Source organism: Dysidea avara, chromosome 7, assembly GCF_963678975.1.
Source record: "Dysidea avara chromosome 7, odDysAvar1.4, whole genome shotgun sequence".
Classification (NCBI taxonomy): Eukaryota; Metazoa; Porifera; class Demospongiae; order Dictyoceratida; family Dysideidae; genus Dysidea; species Dysidea avara.
The window spans coordinates 20,547,591-20,567,492 of record NC_089278.1 but is presented as its reverse complement, the minus strand read 5'-3'; the positions used below and the strand labels follow the sequence as shown (position 1 = coordinate 20,567,492).

At 37.3% G+C, this 19,902-nt stretch overlaps 1 protein-coding gene across 2 annotated transcripts in view; it reads left to right on the top strand.

The window, feature by feature from the left end:
* The first annotated feature begins 9,276 nt into the window (after positions 1-9,276).
* Positions 9,277-19,902, top strand: part of LOC136260207 (putative leucine-rich repeat-containing protein DDB_G0290503) — a 70,152-nt gene continuing 59,526 nt past the window's right edge. For both annotated transcript variants that reach the window (XM_066053845.1, XM_066053844.1), the window contains exons 1-2: positions 9,277-9,821; positions 13,372-13,476. In XM_066053845.1, the coding sequence (XP_065909917.1) occupies positions 9,483-9,821; positions 13,372-13,476 (444 nt within the window). In that variant the 5' untranslated portion in view covers positions 9,277-9,482. The remainder of the gene's footprint in view (positions 9,822-13,371; positions 13,477-19,902) is intronic.

Sequence of the window (19,902 nt, the reverse complement as noted above, 5' to 3'; positions counted from 1 at the left end):
AAATTGAAGCTGGTTTTTGGGTGATGTTATTTCACGGGCCACGCCTACTCCTTTGTGGTTCCTACTACAAGCTGTTTTTTTAAAAACAATTTGACCAAGAAATATGTCTTGGTATGGTTTCTTACCTTGTAAAATAACTCTATTGATGCCTGGAAACTGGTTGAAATGCATACCTGCACCTTTCAACATGAGTTAACATGGGTGAAACACATAAAATTGATCCACTGCTCTATAAAGAAGTGCTTCCCCAGTGCCACTACCAAATTTTGATGATCTATGGTACATAAACAGAATTATTTCATGAATTTGTGATTCAGTGTAGCTACAAGGTGAATAAATTCCACAAAGCAATAACATGCAGCTGATGTTGTTCACAGTGAATTACTAGAGTTTTGACAAAGTGATGAAGTTAGTATATACCGTATACCCGGAAATTTTTGCAGAATGTATATTTCACAGTTATGTCCTTAGTCAGGATTTTCACGTTTTAAAGGATGCCTCTTAGCCCAAAATTTTAGCATTTTAAATTTCATGGATACTGTTGCTAGATTCGAAAATTTGTTTTCAACCACACAGCTTGATATTTATTTCAATCATCAAACAGATTGCTAAAATGCATCTGAACCAAGTACGTATATAGCACAGTAGCAGCAATCTCTGTACGAGGCATAGTGTTAGTCTATAGTCTTGCAATAGGCCAGCTTTGTTCATGAGTCACGCCCACTTTAAAATCAGGAATGTGTGATACTGTTTGTAATTTGGAGTCAACATATGCCTACAACACTATCACACACCAAGAGCCGCACTAATTTATTAGTAAGGTAATTTGTAGGACAGTAAGGACACACATAAATTTTTATGTGATAAAATTTCATGGTAGTTTTACTAACTGTGAAAACCATGAAAATTACGTACCACAAAAATTTCCGGGTATACAGTATGTGAATAACATTACTTGTATTAACAATAGTAGCCTATATATACAGAGCTGGTTCTTTCAATATTTTCAAAGTACTTTGCTTTGTTCTATAGTATTTTGTGCTTTTTTGTGCACAACCATGCACAAACATGATGTCCCATTAGCCTTGTAAGGCTTCATTTTATTACTTTGGTGCCACCTTAAAATTAGTTTCTTAATGTCTGTAGCTATGTGTACACAACATGACTGGTTACTTGTCATGAATGTATTTTACCATAATTCATTTTATTGTAAATCAAATTCTGTCTTTGCAATGACAAAGTTGTATTTTTCAAAAAAAATGTATTTTAAGCTACTAGCCATTTCTGTAAATTTGAGGTTCAGTTTTTGTTAGTATTAACCTTGTAGCTTGCTGCCTTTATCTGTACAAGATCATGGGAACACAGTCTTGTTTTCTACCAGTGTACTTAAGAAGCTGCATGTATGACCAGTCACATAGTAGCTATGCCCTTGAATCTAATGATACGTAGACTAAGTTATAGCTAGGAATATGCATGCTTGACCTGCTATAGTTATGCCCCACATAACTAGACCTTTTCCCCTTGTAAACACATATGTGCCATCGCCTGCTGTCATGAAATTTGGCTAGCTGGAATTGGCTATATCAAAAAACTGTATGCTTAAAAATATATTTCATTAAGTGTATATTATACTATTTTTACATAACAATCATAATTTTTTGCACAAAAAATAAAGTGAGTGTTTACTACTTTGTTATGTAGAATGACAATATAGCTGCTGTAAATTTCTACTGGATCTCCATATGGAGTGAAACTACTCATTAACTATTAATCCTATAAACTTTACATTTTGTAGAACATTTTATAGTGCATATTATTATAATAGAAGTTTTTAGGAAAGTACTAGTCTTAGACGTGTATAGTTTTTTATTGTAACCAGCTCGTGTGTTGTTGATATATAGTGCGTGAGAGGGTCAATTGGAGTTTGGCAGAGGAGGTTGGTGATATATGATCTCTCAGTATATAAAGCTTATTAAAGCTAATTCATAAAGTAATCTAATACACATGCAGTATATCCATGACCTGGGTTTGCAAGACTATATCTAACCTCTTACAAACTTCCTTAACAGAGTCCTATTCATGTACAAAAAGAAAATAATCATTAGCGATAATAATTATCAAATAAAATCTTGAAATTATTTACAGAGTTAGTCAACACTCCTTTGTTAGGTAGACTATTCCAAGCATTTATTGGTCTTATATATCTTCGAACAGACCTTTGTGCATGTGGCTAGAACAATTTGAGACTGTGTCCTCTTGTTATACTAGACAATTGTTGGTGAAAAAACATTTCAGACTGTAAACTGACATTGCCATGTAAAATATTGTACACCATCAACACATCTACACGATGTCTTCAGTAAGATAGCGAAAGAAGATTTAGAGCACTTAGATGATCATCATAAAGGCCTGAGTCAAATATGCTCAAAAATTTGGGCAAAATTTTGAGCGTAATTATTTGACTCAGGCCTAACAGTGTGCAAATCATTTATGTTCTTTCCAGAGGGGCTTAAACTTTTAGTGTCCTGAAATCTATCAAATAAAGGCAATTCCACACATTGACTGTTCTAGCAACTGACTGCTGTATTAGGTATTTTAATATCACACAATAGGAAGGCTGGCACCCTGTTGCCTCCCTCCTTCTAGGTTGTTACCTCTATGAAAATTTTTTATTGTGTCACCATACAACTCATGTATAGCTAGTAGATGAACTTACACAAATGACTATGTCTTAATTGTCCCGCTCTATTGTATGTAACTGTGCTGCTCTGTTGTTTTGTATTAATATTGTTTTAGGCTGTACACTTACATAAATTATAAGTCAATTGTGAGCAGTTCAAGGACATAAGAACATGGTGGTCAACTAGCAGACATTAAGTTTGTGATTATTGTGTACCTGTATGTAGTACTGTAAAGTCGTAACCAAATCAAATCAAAAAATTTTAAAACAATTCCCATGAGAGATTCTAAGCACTCAGCTGAGGGGAAGGGAAATATTCAAGATGGAACAAATGATTCAGCAAAATTTAGAGCAAACATTTCAGGGCCAAATATGCCATGATGATGCTCAATAATTGTAACATTATGCCAGTAAACATCCTATAATTTATTCTCAAGAAATTGGTAACCTACAATTCTCAAAAATTAATTATGCTGGCACAATCACATTCAGAAATAATACTGAACTGTAACTTCAAGAGCTGCCATGTTAGTGATTCCTTCAAAATCGCATTGAATTGCCACATAATAATTTGTCAATAAAATAAATAAGGAGTGTCTATTGGAAACCTCATTTTCAGGTTTATAAGAGGAATGGACAAAATACAGTATAGTATGTTAGCACAAACTGAGGTTAAGACAATCGTGGCAACACTATTAAAGATTTTCAAATGTCAATAATAATAATAATGTTGTTACTTGTTAATGAGAGTGGTCAAATGAGGTTCCATCCAACAGTAAACTCCATTGAAAGTATTGCCACAGGTTTGGGAGTCAGTTATATCACTGCCCTGACTATATAGTCTAGAACAGGTTCATGTAAAAATTATTACTAGTGCTTTCATCACTAAGCTCCTGTGTGTTTGTTTGGCATGGCATGGTGCTGTGATGACAAACAAGTGGATCAATTCAGAATGCGACTTAGCTACTGCCAAAGATCTGCACCCCGAACAAGTCCCACTCACTTAATTTGTACTGCCTCCTTTCTAACACACATAGTTTCACACATTCCCTACTTTCCTGATTGTCTTAGCACAATAGAGTGCATGCATGTAGCATAGATAGGTTATATAGAGGCCTGCAACATTCTGTTTTTGGATGTGTCCCTAGTTTCTGCACAGTATTTGTAAATCACCGTGCAGTCTCATCTGAGACAGAGTAGAAAGTATTACATTGTTGATCTGGTTATCAGCACTTGCCAATGATCAGTTTGGAGTTCACATAGTCGTCTTGTAGCTGCTATACCCAGCTATCCCCTAGTGGTGGAGTGATCTGTCAACCCATATCTACATGAACTGCCCTGATTTTATAATAGGCTTTAATTACGAGCACTCTTTAAGGGTCATAGAAGAACTTGTCTTCTCAGTTCTCAGAACACTCCATAGACTGAGAAGTCTCATTGGCAGAATCCAAACATGGATGTGAATGAACCTCTTCACCAGAAACCACACATGGAATATTATTTAGATGATACAAGTGTAAAATTGGTACTGCTAGAGTGCTATGGCTTGAAAGATATTTACCAAGTCCATGACACTACACAACACATGCAGTTATTTGACAAAGTCAATTGGTAGGCTTCATGAGTCTATTATGATAGTTTTTAAATTCACCCATTATGCCTTTTAGAAAAATTTAGTCTATTATACTAATTTTTATAATTTCCTTTCTCCAATCATAGGTGATTCTAAGAGGGGGCCATGGCCCCTCCTGCTAAAAAATAACTTCTTTTGGGGAAAAGTTGCAGTATAGATTGGTATTGTTATTTTTAGATGTTTTTAGCATAAATTTTAGGCTGTTTTCAAGCCTTCAAATTGCAAAAATCCTGCAGCTTCTGGGGGTTGCACCTTCAGACCCCCCTGAAATTCTATTTTATTATTACAGCCAAACAAAAATAGTCATGCTGCTCCTTACTTGGCTCCTCTATACTTTTAACCATAAAGCTGCTACATCTTTTTAAAAATAATTTTATTAAAAATACTATATACAATATCTGCTTTTCAAATGCTGGTAACTCTACCTTTGAATCGCAATTTTGCTGTTGATACAGATTAGTATATATATGTTTATTGGATTAAATAGGTAATTTTTATTAACGCCTTTCTCTCTTCTCCAAATTAAAATCAAGGGCGTCAGAGTACGTAGGTGCAACTAGTGATGCCATGTACTTTTTGGCTGAAATAAAAAACTTTCAAACTTGATGAAGCCAAAAATAATAGTGAGCATGCATATAATTTAATATCGCTTTACAAACTCATGTACAAAACAGCAATAAAAGTGCATGTGGGGTGGGTGATTGATGGAGATTCTGAGGGTCCACCAGTGACTTGCAATTGCACTGGTTCAGACGATCTTGATAAATATGCTTTAGGCAAATTGTTTCAGACTGAGTCTTGGTAGTCAGTAAAAGTAAGAATTCACGATGTTATTAGTGAGAACTGTTAAGTTTACTAGCAGATCTTGAATGAAATGGTACATAGTCATAGTCATGAAGATTGAATTTGTTTGATGGATTTTTGATAAAAATTAAAATTATGTCTGCAATTTCTGAGTCAATTAATTACATCAGTGGTAACATACTAAATTTCATCAATCCAGTCTTGCTAATGGCAATAATTGATAGAAACAGTATGTAACCTGTCTTCCTGAGTTCCAGCTTCATGTCCATCTCACCTGTATTAAGCACCTATAAAAATAATTACTTTATGCATAGTTTCTCTGCTTTGCAACTAGCATGCATTCCTTATGTTTTATTTATGAACTCAAATGGTAGAGGTGTTAAACAGTGTTATACTGAGGTGCCTTTTGCCATGCAGTTTTATCCCTAGCTTGTCAGCACCTTGCACACAGTATCTCAAAATGTAAAATTTCAAAATTTTCCTAGGAGCATGCCCCACAGACCCCTCTATAGACTAGCTGCCTTCTGCTGAATTATCCTTAGGATTCATCCATTCTTTTCAACATTTTTGCAAAGAGTATAATTTTATACACAGAATACGCTAGGGGGAGGGGGTAAATTCACCAGTACGTTTTAAAAAAATGTTGGCCATAGTAGCACCACATAAAGTAATAATTTAGCACTATAGTGTTTGGTTAGAATGTTTACAGTGGTGAAAGCTGAGTTGTAGCTGGACTCTGAATGACTGCTTCAGGAAAACACAACCAACTCAGAGGATTAGCATCTATTAAAAAAATTAATGCTGATCACACGATAGCTAGCACATCAGTATATTTTGGGTAGGGGTAAGCAAAAAGAGTACTCACTATACACTTGTGAAAATGCTAAAAATTATGGATGATCTTTCACCAGTTACCACTTACACTTTTACTGAAGCCCCTGAATGAACTCTATTATGCCTGCTTGTTATGCTATCATTATGCCAGCATTATTGCCTACCTATATTATGCCAAATATTATGCTGGCATAATAGACTCACTCACTCATGACTTGTATGGTGTCAGTCAGTGTATAATGATTTTTACTGCCCATGCAGTTATTGCATTCTGGGGCTGTTTATACATCACTAAAGTGAGCTATTGGGCAAGTATCAGCAGTGTACAACACTATGATCATTGGTGAGCTAAAATCTCTGTCATATTGCACAATGATTTCGATAATTTTTTTCTAGTTGTGGTTATATAGTATTACCACAGACCATACAGGACAGCAATTCTTGCTTCTGTTGATAGTAAAGGCTGTGGGATATCGATAGGGATGAGCCTATTTTACTTTTTTTCCCACCCATTTTTCTTTCCAGCAATTCTTTTATTTTTTACCTATTTTGCTCAATATTTTGCTCGAAATTTTTCTATTTTGCTGAGCATCAGTAAAAATTAATTGCAGTATCTCAAGCTTACAAGCATGTGTCACTGCTCTATTAGAATATTTTGTACATAGTGACTGCTCTATTAGAGTATGTCAATCTTTAGTCACCATTTCCTATGAGCACATGTTGTCCTAATACTATGTGTGACTGTTCTATTAGAGTATCTCGATCTTTTTCATACAAAATGTGCTCAGTTGCCATTCCTTGGTGCCCATTTTTCCAATTTTCCACCTATTTTTCCAGCATTTTGCTCTTTGCTTTTACCAATGTATTTTTCCAAAAAATCGGTACATCCCTAGATATCGATACATTATAATAATTAGGATTAAGCATTTCTATGGCTAGCAGACTTATATTCTTCACTGTACCAAGTTTGGGAGTCAATCCAATTAACTGTGGCCGGTGAGACATTTTTAATAAGCATACAAGGAAAACCTTTGTATGGTATGGAAAACCTGTACTCCAGACATTGCCAATCCTATTATGTGGTCCAGTGAGCATGATTAAAGAAAAACAAGTCAGCAGCTAGGACAGTGGAGACCAATATTATCAATCTCCCTTCCACAGTAACATATCTTAATATATTTGTCAGTTGACATTAGATCACATCACTGTAGATAAAATGACAGCTAGGATTACCTTTTGTATTTCACACAGTAAAGTGGAGCAGGCTCCACACGAGCTGGACATGATGAAAATACATATATCTGGAATGTATAGCTAGGAAACTATGGCACTGGGTATATAAGGGTGTAACAGTGTGTGTTAGTTTGATCTTTGCCATGTGTAAGATACAGGTTGGCTTACACCCACTCGCCTGAGTTTTCCTAGTTGTACTTCAGATAATAAGAAATTGGATATTTGGACGTAAACAATTGCATACACCGTACAGTAGAGTGGAGCACTTTAGGGTTTTTCCCTGGTGGGTGCAGTCAGCAATTCTGGTAAATGTGGGAGCAATTCTACCAAAGATAGCAGATACTATATAAAAAAAACACATCATTATTATGTTAATAGTAGAGACCAGCCTTTTATGCTCATTTTTTACCTACTATGCTGCTCAAAATTTTCCCCATTATGTACAAGTACACAGAAAAATTTGGAATTTTCAACTAGAGTAGGGACCATAGCACATCGATAAAAAGTACTGAAACAAGCTGGAGTAGTGCAAGATATTAAATCACAGTAAAACAATAAGAAGTGTTATATCCCTGCTTTGCATTTCCATTATGGTATCTTGAGCACAGTAGGGATATAACACTTCTTACTGTTTTACTGTGATTTAATATTGTGCACTACTTCAGTTTGTTTCAGTACTTTTTATCAATATGCTATGGTCCCTACTCTAGTTAAAAATTCCAAATTTTTCTGTGTACTTGTTTGTTAACTTTTTTGTAAATAATTATTATGACTGGGGAACCCACGCATACCACATCTGAAATGGTGCTACGCGCCCCAATTACCATCTGAAAAAAAGTGAAGTATCCATTACGCTTTGCTGTCCGCTATGTTCAACACGTTACGCAGCATTTTGAATCGAGAACTGTTCGAAAAGCACCTCTGTGCAATCCACGCATACCACAAGAATGAAATGGTGCCGCGCGCCCTATCCATTACACTTCTTTGTCGGCTATGTTCAACCCATTACACAGCAGTACGAATCAAGAACTGTTTGAAAAGCACCTCTGCTATCATAAAAGCCACTATGAAAAATATGGACGTATTTCATTACAAAGGGAAGCCATCACGTGCTACCACCAAATCGACACTTTTCGCTGTCAGCAAAGATGAATGGGACACAAAGGAGGACACTGGTAAGTCCATGAAGAATGCACTGTACTCACTGTGGTATGCCAAAAGGCACCTGTCGGGCCAAAGCGACGTCAAACAGTGAAAAAATCAAGCCCGTAGCCTTAGCCATTTTTAAGTTATGCTTGTCTGAAGGCATCAGTCAGTCAGTTACTCAGTAGAAAATTCCACTCAATAATTAAAAAAAAAAAAAAAATCCATAGCAACTTGTTGAAAGCGTTTCAGGTCAATCTGAAAACTTGATACTGCCTCATCGTTGTCAGGGAAAATTGAGGCTGGTTTTTGGGTGATGTTATCCCATCGGCCACGCCTACTCCTTTGTGGTCCCTACTATACAGTACTATATTGTACTGTATGATGCTCACTTTATTTCATTGTGCTGATGCATGTTATACAGTAACTTATGTCATTATGCTTAACACATTTAATCTGAAATGACCTTTCTGCTCTAAATTATGCTGGCATATATTGGCATAATAGGTTGGTCCCTAGTTAATAGTGTAGGTATCTATGATTCTACCCTGCACATCATGTACTAAGAACATAGCTCACTCTCTTCTATCCCAAATGGTGCTTTGGGTAGTGCTATATATCACAGCAACCCATCACTCCATTGGTGTTTATGCTTTACTGTAGCCCCAGTTAGCACTTGTACAACCACTTACAGTTGAAGAATTCATTCTGTATCTCCTTGAAAGTGGGTTTATATACATTCCTTTCTTGCTATGTGGCCAGCTAGCTCTTTTTTAGAACTTTCAACTGCGACAGGTAACTACTAAATGTTAGTAACTTTTCTTTTACAACCATTTCCACATCCATCTCTTCCTCTACTGCTTACGTATGCCGATAAATACCACGAATTGCAGCATTACGTAAAGGGTAATTCCCATTAAAAATGGTGGCTGTTTTGCGTTTTCAAACGTGGTTGTCATCGATCGCGTAACTAAACTTCTGATAATTGTGTTGAAGGGGATATTGAAGCATTGTTGACTGAAACTTGAAAATCTAAAGGAGTGCTTACAGGCGTTGTTTTGACGCGTCCATTGTTCTTGGTTTGCGCAGCGTTACAACAGAGACAGTGATCGTGTTTGCAAGAAAATACTACTTCCGTGTAAGAAAAGTTCTACGATGAGTGGTAAAGACAAGAAGAACGGCAGAAAGTACAACAAATACTTACCTTCCGTGCATATGCCTTCGTTTAGTAGATCTAAAGATTCTCCAAAAGATGCGGATAGTAAACAAAGTAGCGGAAAAGACAAACCCACGGGTGCGGGGAAATATGGTCAGGGATCTAAAAGTACTGGCAGCCAATATGACACGACTTCTGGCGCGAGTAGTAGCAGCGTTACGCATAAAAGCAAGCAAACACCCAGAGATGATACTCGTGAAGATAGTCATGGTCATCCTGATGGTCCTGCTCATGTGAGGCCCACTGTTACCTCAGCAGAATTGAAAATTGATGTAAAGGTATGTATTATTACAATTTGTGTCATACATAAAATGCTTGTGTCCAACTAGTCTGGTGCGGCCGCCCCTTTGATTAGATATTAAGGGTCTAATCTGTCTAGCATCACGTACTTGTGCAGGTGGAATGCGGTATTATGTCATGAGAACTGGATTCATATTCCGTTGTTATCGATAATATCTTTCCTAGTTGGAAGGTCAGCAAAACTCACTACTGTGTACTTGGCGTTATCTTCACATATTGTCGCCATCGCAATACATGAGAAAAGTTCATATGAGTTATTCGTAAATTCGCAACCAAGCAATCTGATTGGTCACACCTGATTCTCATAATCTGACACAAGTACATGATGCTAGACAGACTAGACCTAATTCCTAATCGAAGGGGCGGCTGCGCCAGGCTAGTGTCCAACATCCAATGGAGCCCTAGTACGTAGCATGTTTAAAATTTCATATAGACCTAATATAGAACCTTAAGTATAGTAGATGGAATTTTTTTACTTCTCTGCATCCTCTTGTTTCAGTGGTAAGTTAACAGTATTTTCAGATTCTAAAATATCACTTACATGTTCTGATCTCGGTTTAGAATCTAGAATCATATACTGTATAACAACGAATATTGGCAAAACTAATATTTGGCGACTTGCTATAAAATTGCTGTTGGCAAAAATTTAATTTGGAAATGCTCTCACTGAAAAATTGGTGGTGCATATGAGTGGTGTAGTCTTGCACCCATGCATGCTGTAGTGTGCAATCCTTTTTTATGGATTCAGTCACTGCATGCATCAGTCTGGCCATGTTGATTTCATGATTGAAACTGGGTCCGCTTTAAAGTATATCTGGATCCTGATGCAGCCCAGTTTCTTTCATGGACCACGTCCACTTGTCAGGATCACTTGCTGTCTGTAGGCATACATAGAGCCTCGCCCATTTATCAATGGTTGCACACGAATTCATATCTGTTGCTGTCTGCAAGCTTATGTGGAGCCATGCCCACTAATAGGATATGAGTTCTAGCCTAGTTTGTAAGCCACACCCATTTGTATGCATGGAACCATGCTATTTTACCAGTAAGACGTGTTTAAGTACATGGTGAGCATAGAGAATTTAATCATAAGTTTGTGGTAGCAATTGCCAACTATTAGTAACTGTGGCCTCTTACACAATAAATCGAATGGTTTAATTAAACACTGACGATACAGTATGCTGTGTATGGGACCATGAATGCCTTGTGTTTGCACACAACTTTGTGTAATGGTATGTTCAGGTAGTGCTGATCAACACGTATTGTATACAGTACGATAATTATTTCTTTTTGCTGACAGCCAAAGGTATTGATTTGTGGTAGCATGATGGCTTCCAATTGTCCGTATTTTCTGTAGTGACTGGAATTGATTGCAGAGGCGTTTCTCCTACTGTTCTTCGGTTGTACTGTAGCTCTGTGAAACGTGCTGAATATACTGTATAGAGGGAAACTTTGGCGGGGAAAAACTTTGGCTAATTTGGCAATTTGCTACAAATTCGCCAAAGTTTAACCCACCAATTACTCGTAGCGCCTGAGAATAGCATCTATATAACTATATAGATTAAACTCGAATTCGCCAAAGTTTATTTCGCCAAATGTAATTTAGCTTGCTATTCAAAGCTTCCCTCTATATGGTAGCTGAAAACATAGCGTATTACTTTCGAGTCAGTAATTGATAGTAGTTGGGGCACAGGGCACACAAATCGTCCATTACTGGATTGATTGCAGAGGCACTTCTCCTACCTGTTCTTCGTTTGTAGCGCTGTGTAATGGGCTGAACATAGCTGGAAGCAAAGTGTACTGACCACTTCGCTTTTAAGTCAGTCAGTGATTGATATTTGGGATGCGCGTTCAGTCGAAAACATTACCTCTGATGCCATCCTTTTTTTTGATGCAGTATGCGTGGGATCACCCAGTCATGATAATGTTATTAAAAAAAGTACATAAATAAGTATAAAGAAAAACTAAAAACTTTAAGTTCGATTAAGGATCATAAAAAGTAGGGAAACGCCTGCACCTGCAGATATACTAGTGGACATTTATCCCCTACCTACCATGTATTAGGGAATAAATGTCCGCTGGTATATCTGCAGGTGTAGGCAACCTCCCAGTTTGCTTCCCTACTTCTTACTTACTTGTATAATTATACCAATTATTTAATATATGTTTTTGATATCACCTAATCTTTTAAAATCCAGGCACCATGTAGCTAGCTAGGAAGCACTGTTTGAGCAAACAACAATATTATTCACAGAAGTACATTCTCAGCTGTTTTGTAGTTTGTCTGTTGTGTTTTTCAATTATTAATAACTAAAGAGCCGAATGGGAAGATAGCTCACAAAGTTTATAGAGAGTCGGTACATCCATATTTCAAACCGGAGACCTCAGTGCAAAGCTTACTTGTGCTGAAGTTTAATACAAGCTTTATTTAGTGTTTAATTTGTCATATTCTGGCTGCTTTTATCATTAAATGGATTTGTTCACAAGGGTGCGTACGGATAAATGTAAGTAGATAGGAAATGACTTAAGGGGGGCAGGGCAAAATACAGTTTTATTAGAGTGGGGGTGGTGATAGTGTAAGCATCTCTGTGCTTTTATGTGCACAGCATCTAGGGGCCATACCCACTAGACTGTCAGATTGCTTCTGGTGCATTGTCAGGTACTGTACCTGAGAATAACCTGCCACTCCAGAAATCTTTGCATTTTAGACCACAACAAGGTGAAATACTTGAATTTCATGGCTACTTACAGGTATCTAAATACTGTAGATCCCTTGTTTATGTCTCAGTAGATCCCTGTCTCTGGGGTGATACAAAACACGGCAATTATGTGCCTGTAACACTGGCACATGAGCGTTTAACAGCAAGTTCAGTTACAAGTTACAGGGAGGTGTATTGGGCTTGTTTCTACAAATGAATGCTGTGTCACAAGCAGTGGTATAACAAGCAGCAGTGAAAGTACAACAAGAAGCTGTGGTCTAAATTAGTTAGACATCGAAATACAGGGCTCCACAGAATTTAGAAACCCTGAGGCCCTGTAGTAGTGCCCTTGCTTTGCTCATGCACCACAACACAGGGTCTTTTGGGTTACTAAATTCCATAGAACCCTGTGTGTTTCAATGTCGTAACTATTATGTAGATTGCTTCTGGTGCATTCTCGTGTACCTGAGATCATGTACCTGAGAATAACATGATACTACAGCAAACTTTTGCATTTTAGACTGTCGTAGATTTGTTCTGATGCATCCTGAGGCACTTTCATTTAAAGTATTAGGGTTGGTGGGAGGGGGGGGAGAATTTGTCAGCGGCCCCCATAAATGAAACCCAGATTATGAGTGGATGTGGTAAATACACTGAATTATGTTTGTCAATAGCTTTTAGTGAACGTGCACTTCACAAAAGATCATTTTTAAAACCAGGGACATACCTGGTTTACTGAAATGGTTTTTGTAAATAACATGTGAACAGATTTAGTCTTCATGTATTCATATACTGACTATATGCTAATCTCTATTTTTTTTTGTTGCAGAGGAAGAGGACATCTGGTAGCTCCTCATCAGCTGGCTCCGTGCCTAGCAGCTCATCCCAAACAATTGATAACATTTTTGATCCAGGGCATGAAGGTGTTTATAAGGTATGTAAGTGTAATGCTGTTTAAGCAGTCTGTGATGTACTCTAGTTAACTACATATGTACACTGTATATACTGTAGACTGTCATGCTGCATTTCTTTATATTTAAAAAAAATCTTTTCTTAAATTTTATACCTTTTGAGTCAAAGAAAAGAGTTGTGCTAATCACTAGCTAGGTTCTATAATTTTATTAAAGTTTAGTAATTACGTATGTAACCTTCCCACCTGTATGTTCTAGAAGGTTGAAAATCTGTTCCTTGTAGCAGCTGTAGTTGACATTTTTGTGACAAGTCATGGGTTTCGTTAGTTGTATTAGTAAGCTTTGTTCTATGTAATCTCCTTAATTCATTTAAGACCCAGCGTTTATTTGACCCTGGCTTTAATACGGATAAATACAGTATCCCTTTCTAGCTATAAGTAGGCAATTGTTCAACCACACGTTTATAGTGATGTTATGTCATTATTAATTTAGCTAGATGGGATGGTTAAAACCCAGACTGGACCAGACCGGACCAAAGGTCAATTCTCCAGGAATACAAGATTAGCCATTTTTCTAAGTATTTACAGCTATTTATATCCTCTATAGCACTTATACACTACTCACCTTGCAGCAACTCTGCCAAGAACGTAATCTCGATGGTTGAACAACACGAAGTATCCACTGTAGAACAATCTAACAAAGTTAAAACACTTTCTAATGTGTTTTACTACACAATTGCTACAAAGCTACACGTTCTTCCTGCTGTAGTTGCATAGAACAACGAGTGGCTGCCCGAATTTATTAGAGTCATGCTATTCACTCTAGACATCTACTACATCTATCTTGAAATAATTCAAGTATTGCCTACCTTGCTTAACTCCATACATTAAGTTTGAAATAAATTTGACAGTTAACTGTTAGTTTTTGCACAGTACGACTCTAATAAATTTGGGCAGCCCACTCGTTGTTCTATGCAATTACAGCAGGAAGAACACATAGCTTTGTAGTGATTGTGTAGTAAAACACATTAGAAAGTGTTTTAACTTTGTTAGATTGTTCTACAGTGGATACTTCATGTTGCTCAACCATTGAGATTGCATTCTTGGCATAGTTGCTGCAAGGTGAGTAGTGTATAAGTGCTATAGAGGATATAAATAGCTGTAAATACTTAGAAAATGGCTAATCTTGTATTCCTGGAGAATTGACCTTTGGTCCGGTCCGGGTTTTAACCATCCCCTTAGCTAGATAATTAGATTTATAAATATTTAATTTAGTGTACTTCATAATAGTAATTATGTTGCTACAAAGGAATAAGCAAGTGCAAACTCAGCAAATTACTCGCAGAAGTATCTCCTCAACTGTTTTATAGTGTGTCTGTAGTTCTTTCTCATGCAAATTACTTAGAAAAAGCCTTGAGGCTGCACTTCATTTTTGTTTGTGTAAGCATGGGACATGCCCCTTTCACCTTGATGGAATTCGTTAAATACTGGTAGCCTACGAAGCTAGATCAAGACACACGGTAGTATGTCATGTGGCCCAAGAAGCCGGCGCGCAACACCCGTGAGTATATTGACAGGAAGAACGAAAATGCAATTTTCGCACCTCTGTAGCTCTGTGCTACCTCGATGAAACAAGACAATTTTTGCTGTAGACATGCCCTCCAACTTCAGTACTCCACATTCAAAATTTGAGCGAAATCGCTTCAAGCGTTCCCGAGATATGCGACTTCAAAAGTTGGCTTAGTTTCTTCGTTTTTTTTTTCCTTCTTATTTTTCTTCCTCTTTTCGCACACTTACAAAAACTGCTATAAAACACGAATGCAATATCCGATTGCCTTGAAATTTGGCACACAGAATGGGGGTACAAAAGCGCATCTCTGTACTAACTTTGGCTGGAATACGATAAACAGGCAAACTCTTATTAACGATTATTCACGAAAAATAACACCGATATGTTGTGTCACGCCTACAGGGTAAACCGCTTTTGGGAAGAAGCTGAAAATCGGTGGGTGAATAGGTTAACTATTGAACCTCAAACCTTTTGTGGTTTGAAAGAAATCCGAGCTAAAAACCAGGAAGATACAACGATAAACCAACAGTGTGTAACAATTATGCAATCGAGATTAGCTAATAAAAAATGACTACTTTTCACGCCTACCAGAAAAACCGCTTGGGGTAATGCTTTGAAATTCGCTGTACAGATGGAGTAATCATCTTAGAAAGGCTCTTCAATGGTGTAGAAGAATCAGACTTAAAGCCACGGAGTTATAACACGAAATCCAACTTGGTGTAACAAGTGCGAGATCGAGATACTCTAATAGAGCAGTCATCCTAATAGAGCAGTCACCCTGAAGAGAATTCAAGAGATCAGCTAGAAACTAGTAACCTGTATAGAGATCAGCTACAAACAAATCGCCCTGTAGAGAGCTCAGCTACAAACAATTCACCCTGTAGAGAGATCAGGTTAATGGTAAAAATTTTAATAACAACAATTCAGGTGAATTTGGTGCCAAGACCAAGTGGCACCAAAATTCACCTGAATTGTCGTTATTAAAATTCTTGCCATTAACCTACCATCACAGCCATTTCTTGGCCGCCACCTTGGATTTCACATCTTTTTTCACCATAGCCTTTTTGAGGGCCGCACTCTTTTTTTACAGCTTGGCTGTTTTGGATTAAATATGCTTTTCATGGTTGTTTTACATCCATATAGCCAGTATTCATAATGTCTTCAGAAACTTGCTTCACCCATTTTTCAAGCAGGCATGAGTAAACCGTTCAAAGTGAAAGCCAGGAATACGGGTTCTGTGCAACCTTCATTTCATATAAGCCATTTTGTTCACATGAGTGTGGAAAGACAACTAATGCACAAACAAACACACAAAAACACATGCTTTTTTGAAAGAAAAAGAAAGGAAAGGCATGTGCTACAACCGGCCGGCCAAAAATAGACAAATAAAAATACACCACAGTTTTTAATTGGGCGTCTGGTTTTTAGAAATAGCACAACATCAACCTGTTTTTATTTGTACACTATACAGTAGGGATCATGAAGAACTGGGCTTTTCCAGCCAAAAATATCACCCTAAAAAACCAGCCTCAATTTTCTTCATAACAGCTTGGCAGCATTGGTTAGGCACAGCCAAGCCCAAAAATGCCTTCAGACCAATTCCTGTATGGAATTTAAAATTTTCTATTTAAGGCCATATAAACTTAATTAGTTTCTCATTCCCGCCCGCATCGCCATTTTTCTTACCTCATCAAGGATTTTTTGGGGGGTTATGAAAACCCGGACTGGACCGGACCAAAAGTCAATTCTCCAGGTAAGCAAGATTAGCCATGTCATAAATATTTACTGTTATTTACATCCTCTATAGCGCTTATACACCACCCACCTTGCAGCAACTCTGCCAAGCACGTGATCACTATGGTTGAGCAACAAGGAAGTATCCACTGTAAAACAACTAACTAAATTAAAACACTTTCTAATGTGCTTTACTACATGATCGCTACAAAGCTACGTGTTCTCCTGCTGTATGTATTTGCATAGAACTGGCACCCACGAGTCGCTGCCCGAGTTTATTAGAGTTGTGCTGTGCAAAGTGATTGAAACTGAATTAGCAGTTAAAATTTCAAACTCGTCTCGAAATCCATTTGGTGATAGATAACACATGGAGTTAGGCAGTACTCAGGATATATTTCTAGAGTGAAACGCATGACTCTAACAAATTCGTGCAGCCACTTGTGTGTGCCAGTTCTATGCAAGTACAGCAGGAGAATACGTAGCTTTGTAGCGATCATGTAGTAAAGCACATTAGAAAGTGTTTTTAGTTTAGTTAGTTGTTCTACAGTGGATACTTCGTGTTGCTCAACCATCGCGACTGCGTGCTTGGCAGAGTTGCTGAAAGGTGGGTGGTGCATAAGCGCTATAGAGGATGTAAATAGCAGTAAATATTTATAACATGGCTAATCTTGCTTACCTGGAGAATTGATGTTTGGTCCGGTCCGGTCCGGGTTTTCATAACCCCCGATTTTTTTGCACCACAGGTGACTAAGGGAGGCCAATTAGCACCTTTTATGGTTGGTACCTAGCTAGAGCAGTCTAAGAAAAGTGTATTTTGAGCTATTTTAGCTATAGCTGATTCAGCTATCTAGTTGGTAAAAAATAAAATAAAAATCCACCCTCCCGCACTGACATTTTGAGTACATGGAGGATGAGAAACTAATAATTAAGTTTATGTGGCCTAACAGAATTTTATGCTGACTGACTAACTGATGCCTCCAGCCAAGCATAAATCGACAATGGATAAGGCTACAGGCTTGACTTTTTCACTGTTTGATGTCGCTTTGTCCAGAGATGTGCCTTTTCGCCAACCACATTATGTACAATACATGCATTATGGACTTGCCTTTGTGTTCCAGTATTTTCGCTGACAATGTAAGGTGTCGATTTGCGATAGCGCGATGCAGCTTCCCTGTGGCTGTGTTAGCTAATTGCCCGTATTTTCGTAGTGACTGGATTAATGCACAAGAAGCTTCTCATACTGTTCTTCATTTGTAATGTTGTGTAATGGGCGAAGCATGGCTGAAAACAAAGTGTTAATGGCTACCTCCCTTTCTGTTATGTAAATGATTGTTGGGATGTGCAAAATTACATTCCTGGCACAATTCTTCCTTTTAACTCTGAAACGCGCATAAGCCTATATATAGGCAGATTACTCATGCCCCTGGAAAACGTGTAAGCCTATATAATATATGCATGGCTGTAAACAAAGCGCTGTAACTTTCGAAGTGTTCATCATATGGCTTTGTAATTTGTGCCATTCTACTCGTGATGTAATAAGCATTAAAATGATACCTAGGGGTTTACCCTATGACCAAAGTATAGGAACTAAAACTCGCCGTGAAAATAATTCTTAACAAAGAACTACAAAAATGTGCTACATACCTTTAGAAAATGATCCATAACTCCTTGCCAGTTGGTCCGAATCGCTGCGAACAAGTATTAGTCGAATCACCATTCAATGGTAAATCAGGCCATATACAGCTCACATGATTAAACCCACAATCAATATGACAGGAAAGACAAAGAATATGCTGTTGTGATAAAGTGAGATGTTATTCTTCTTCGCTTTATAACAAGTCAGCCTTTGTTGTTACAGTGGTTATATAGCCTTCCCCAAGTAGGCCAATGAATAAGCTTTCTATTGATATCTCATTTTAGGCTAATAGAGTTAGGAAAGGTTATCTTGCCTCACCATATAAGTATGCTTTGTCTAAACACGTATTCCTTAAAAGCTACGTGCACATTTACGGCTTAATTCCTTTAAAGTTTCATGTGCGTTTAAAGGTTAAATGCAGTATGCACTGGTTCATTTGTCATGATTATGTTATAAAAAAAGTAAACAAACAAGTAGAAGGAAAAATTAGGGATATATTAAAAAAAAAGGTGGACTGATACCGATACCAGTGGTATCGGTATCGGTAATACAAGGTACAGATACCACAGTAGACACTCACCACTTTTATTAAACCATAAGTTTCCAGTAGCTAATAACTTAGTTGAGCTAATCAGTAACTTAGTTGAGCTGACAAAGTAGCGAAACAAAGCCTTTGTTACTCTTTTCCAAGTATTTCTGCAATTGCTCTGTGTGTATTCTAATATATTAGAGCACATGAATCCTTTGTAATTAAATGGTAGTGCAGTTGTTCCTCAAGAAATAAGTTAATGATTACTTGGCTTGCTTTTTCATGAAAAGGTTTGGTTGAAAAGCTGTAACAAACATTGTACAATTATCGGCCGCCCACGCAATTAATTGCCTTATCAATAAGCTTTCAAGAAAACTACCTCAAATCAAGAAATTAGTAATCCACAATGATGTTTAGCTGTTATACAATGAATATTTTAAAACTTGATTGAACTGAGATCAATCAATTACTGTGATATTTTAATAGCTAGTTATGTATCACAACAATGAAATTTCTATAATAAACTTGTCTAGGCTTCAATGTATAGTATCGGTATCGGTATCGGCAAATAATTTCAGTACAAATACTCGTATTGGAAATATTGGTAAAAAGTAGTATCGGTCCATCTCTAAAAAAAAAGTAGTGAAACAAGGGAATAGCTAAAAGTGGTGAAACAAGGAAGGTTGCAGATATACTAGTAGTATATCTGGCAACCTTCCCTGTTTCACCACTTCCAATTTAAAACTAATTTTTCCTTCTGCTTGTGTTATGTATGCGACTGGATCTGCGAATACCCAACACAATTGCGCATTTTTGAATTCCAGTCCATTAAATAATCTACTTAGCCAAGTGTACTCTCTGGCAAAGTTTCAGCTTCATATGTCAATAACTTTTGGAAGTTACAGCCCTACAAAGTAGCACCAACAAAATGGCCTATTTGTACAGCAAGTATAGGGAAAATAAATTACAGGTGCTTACTAA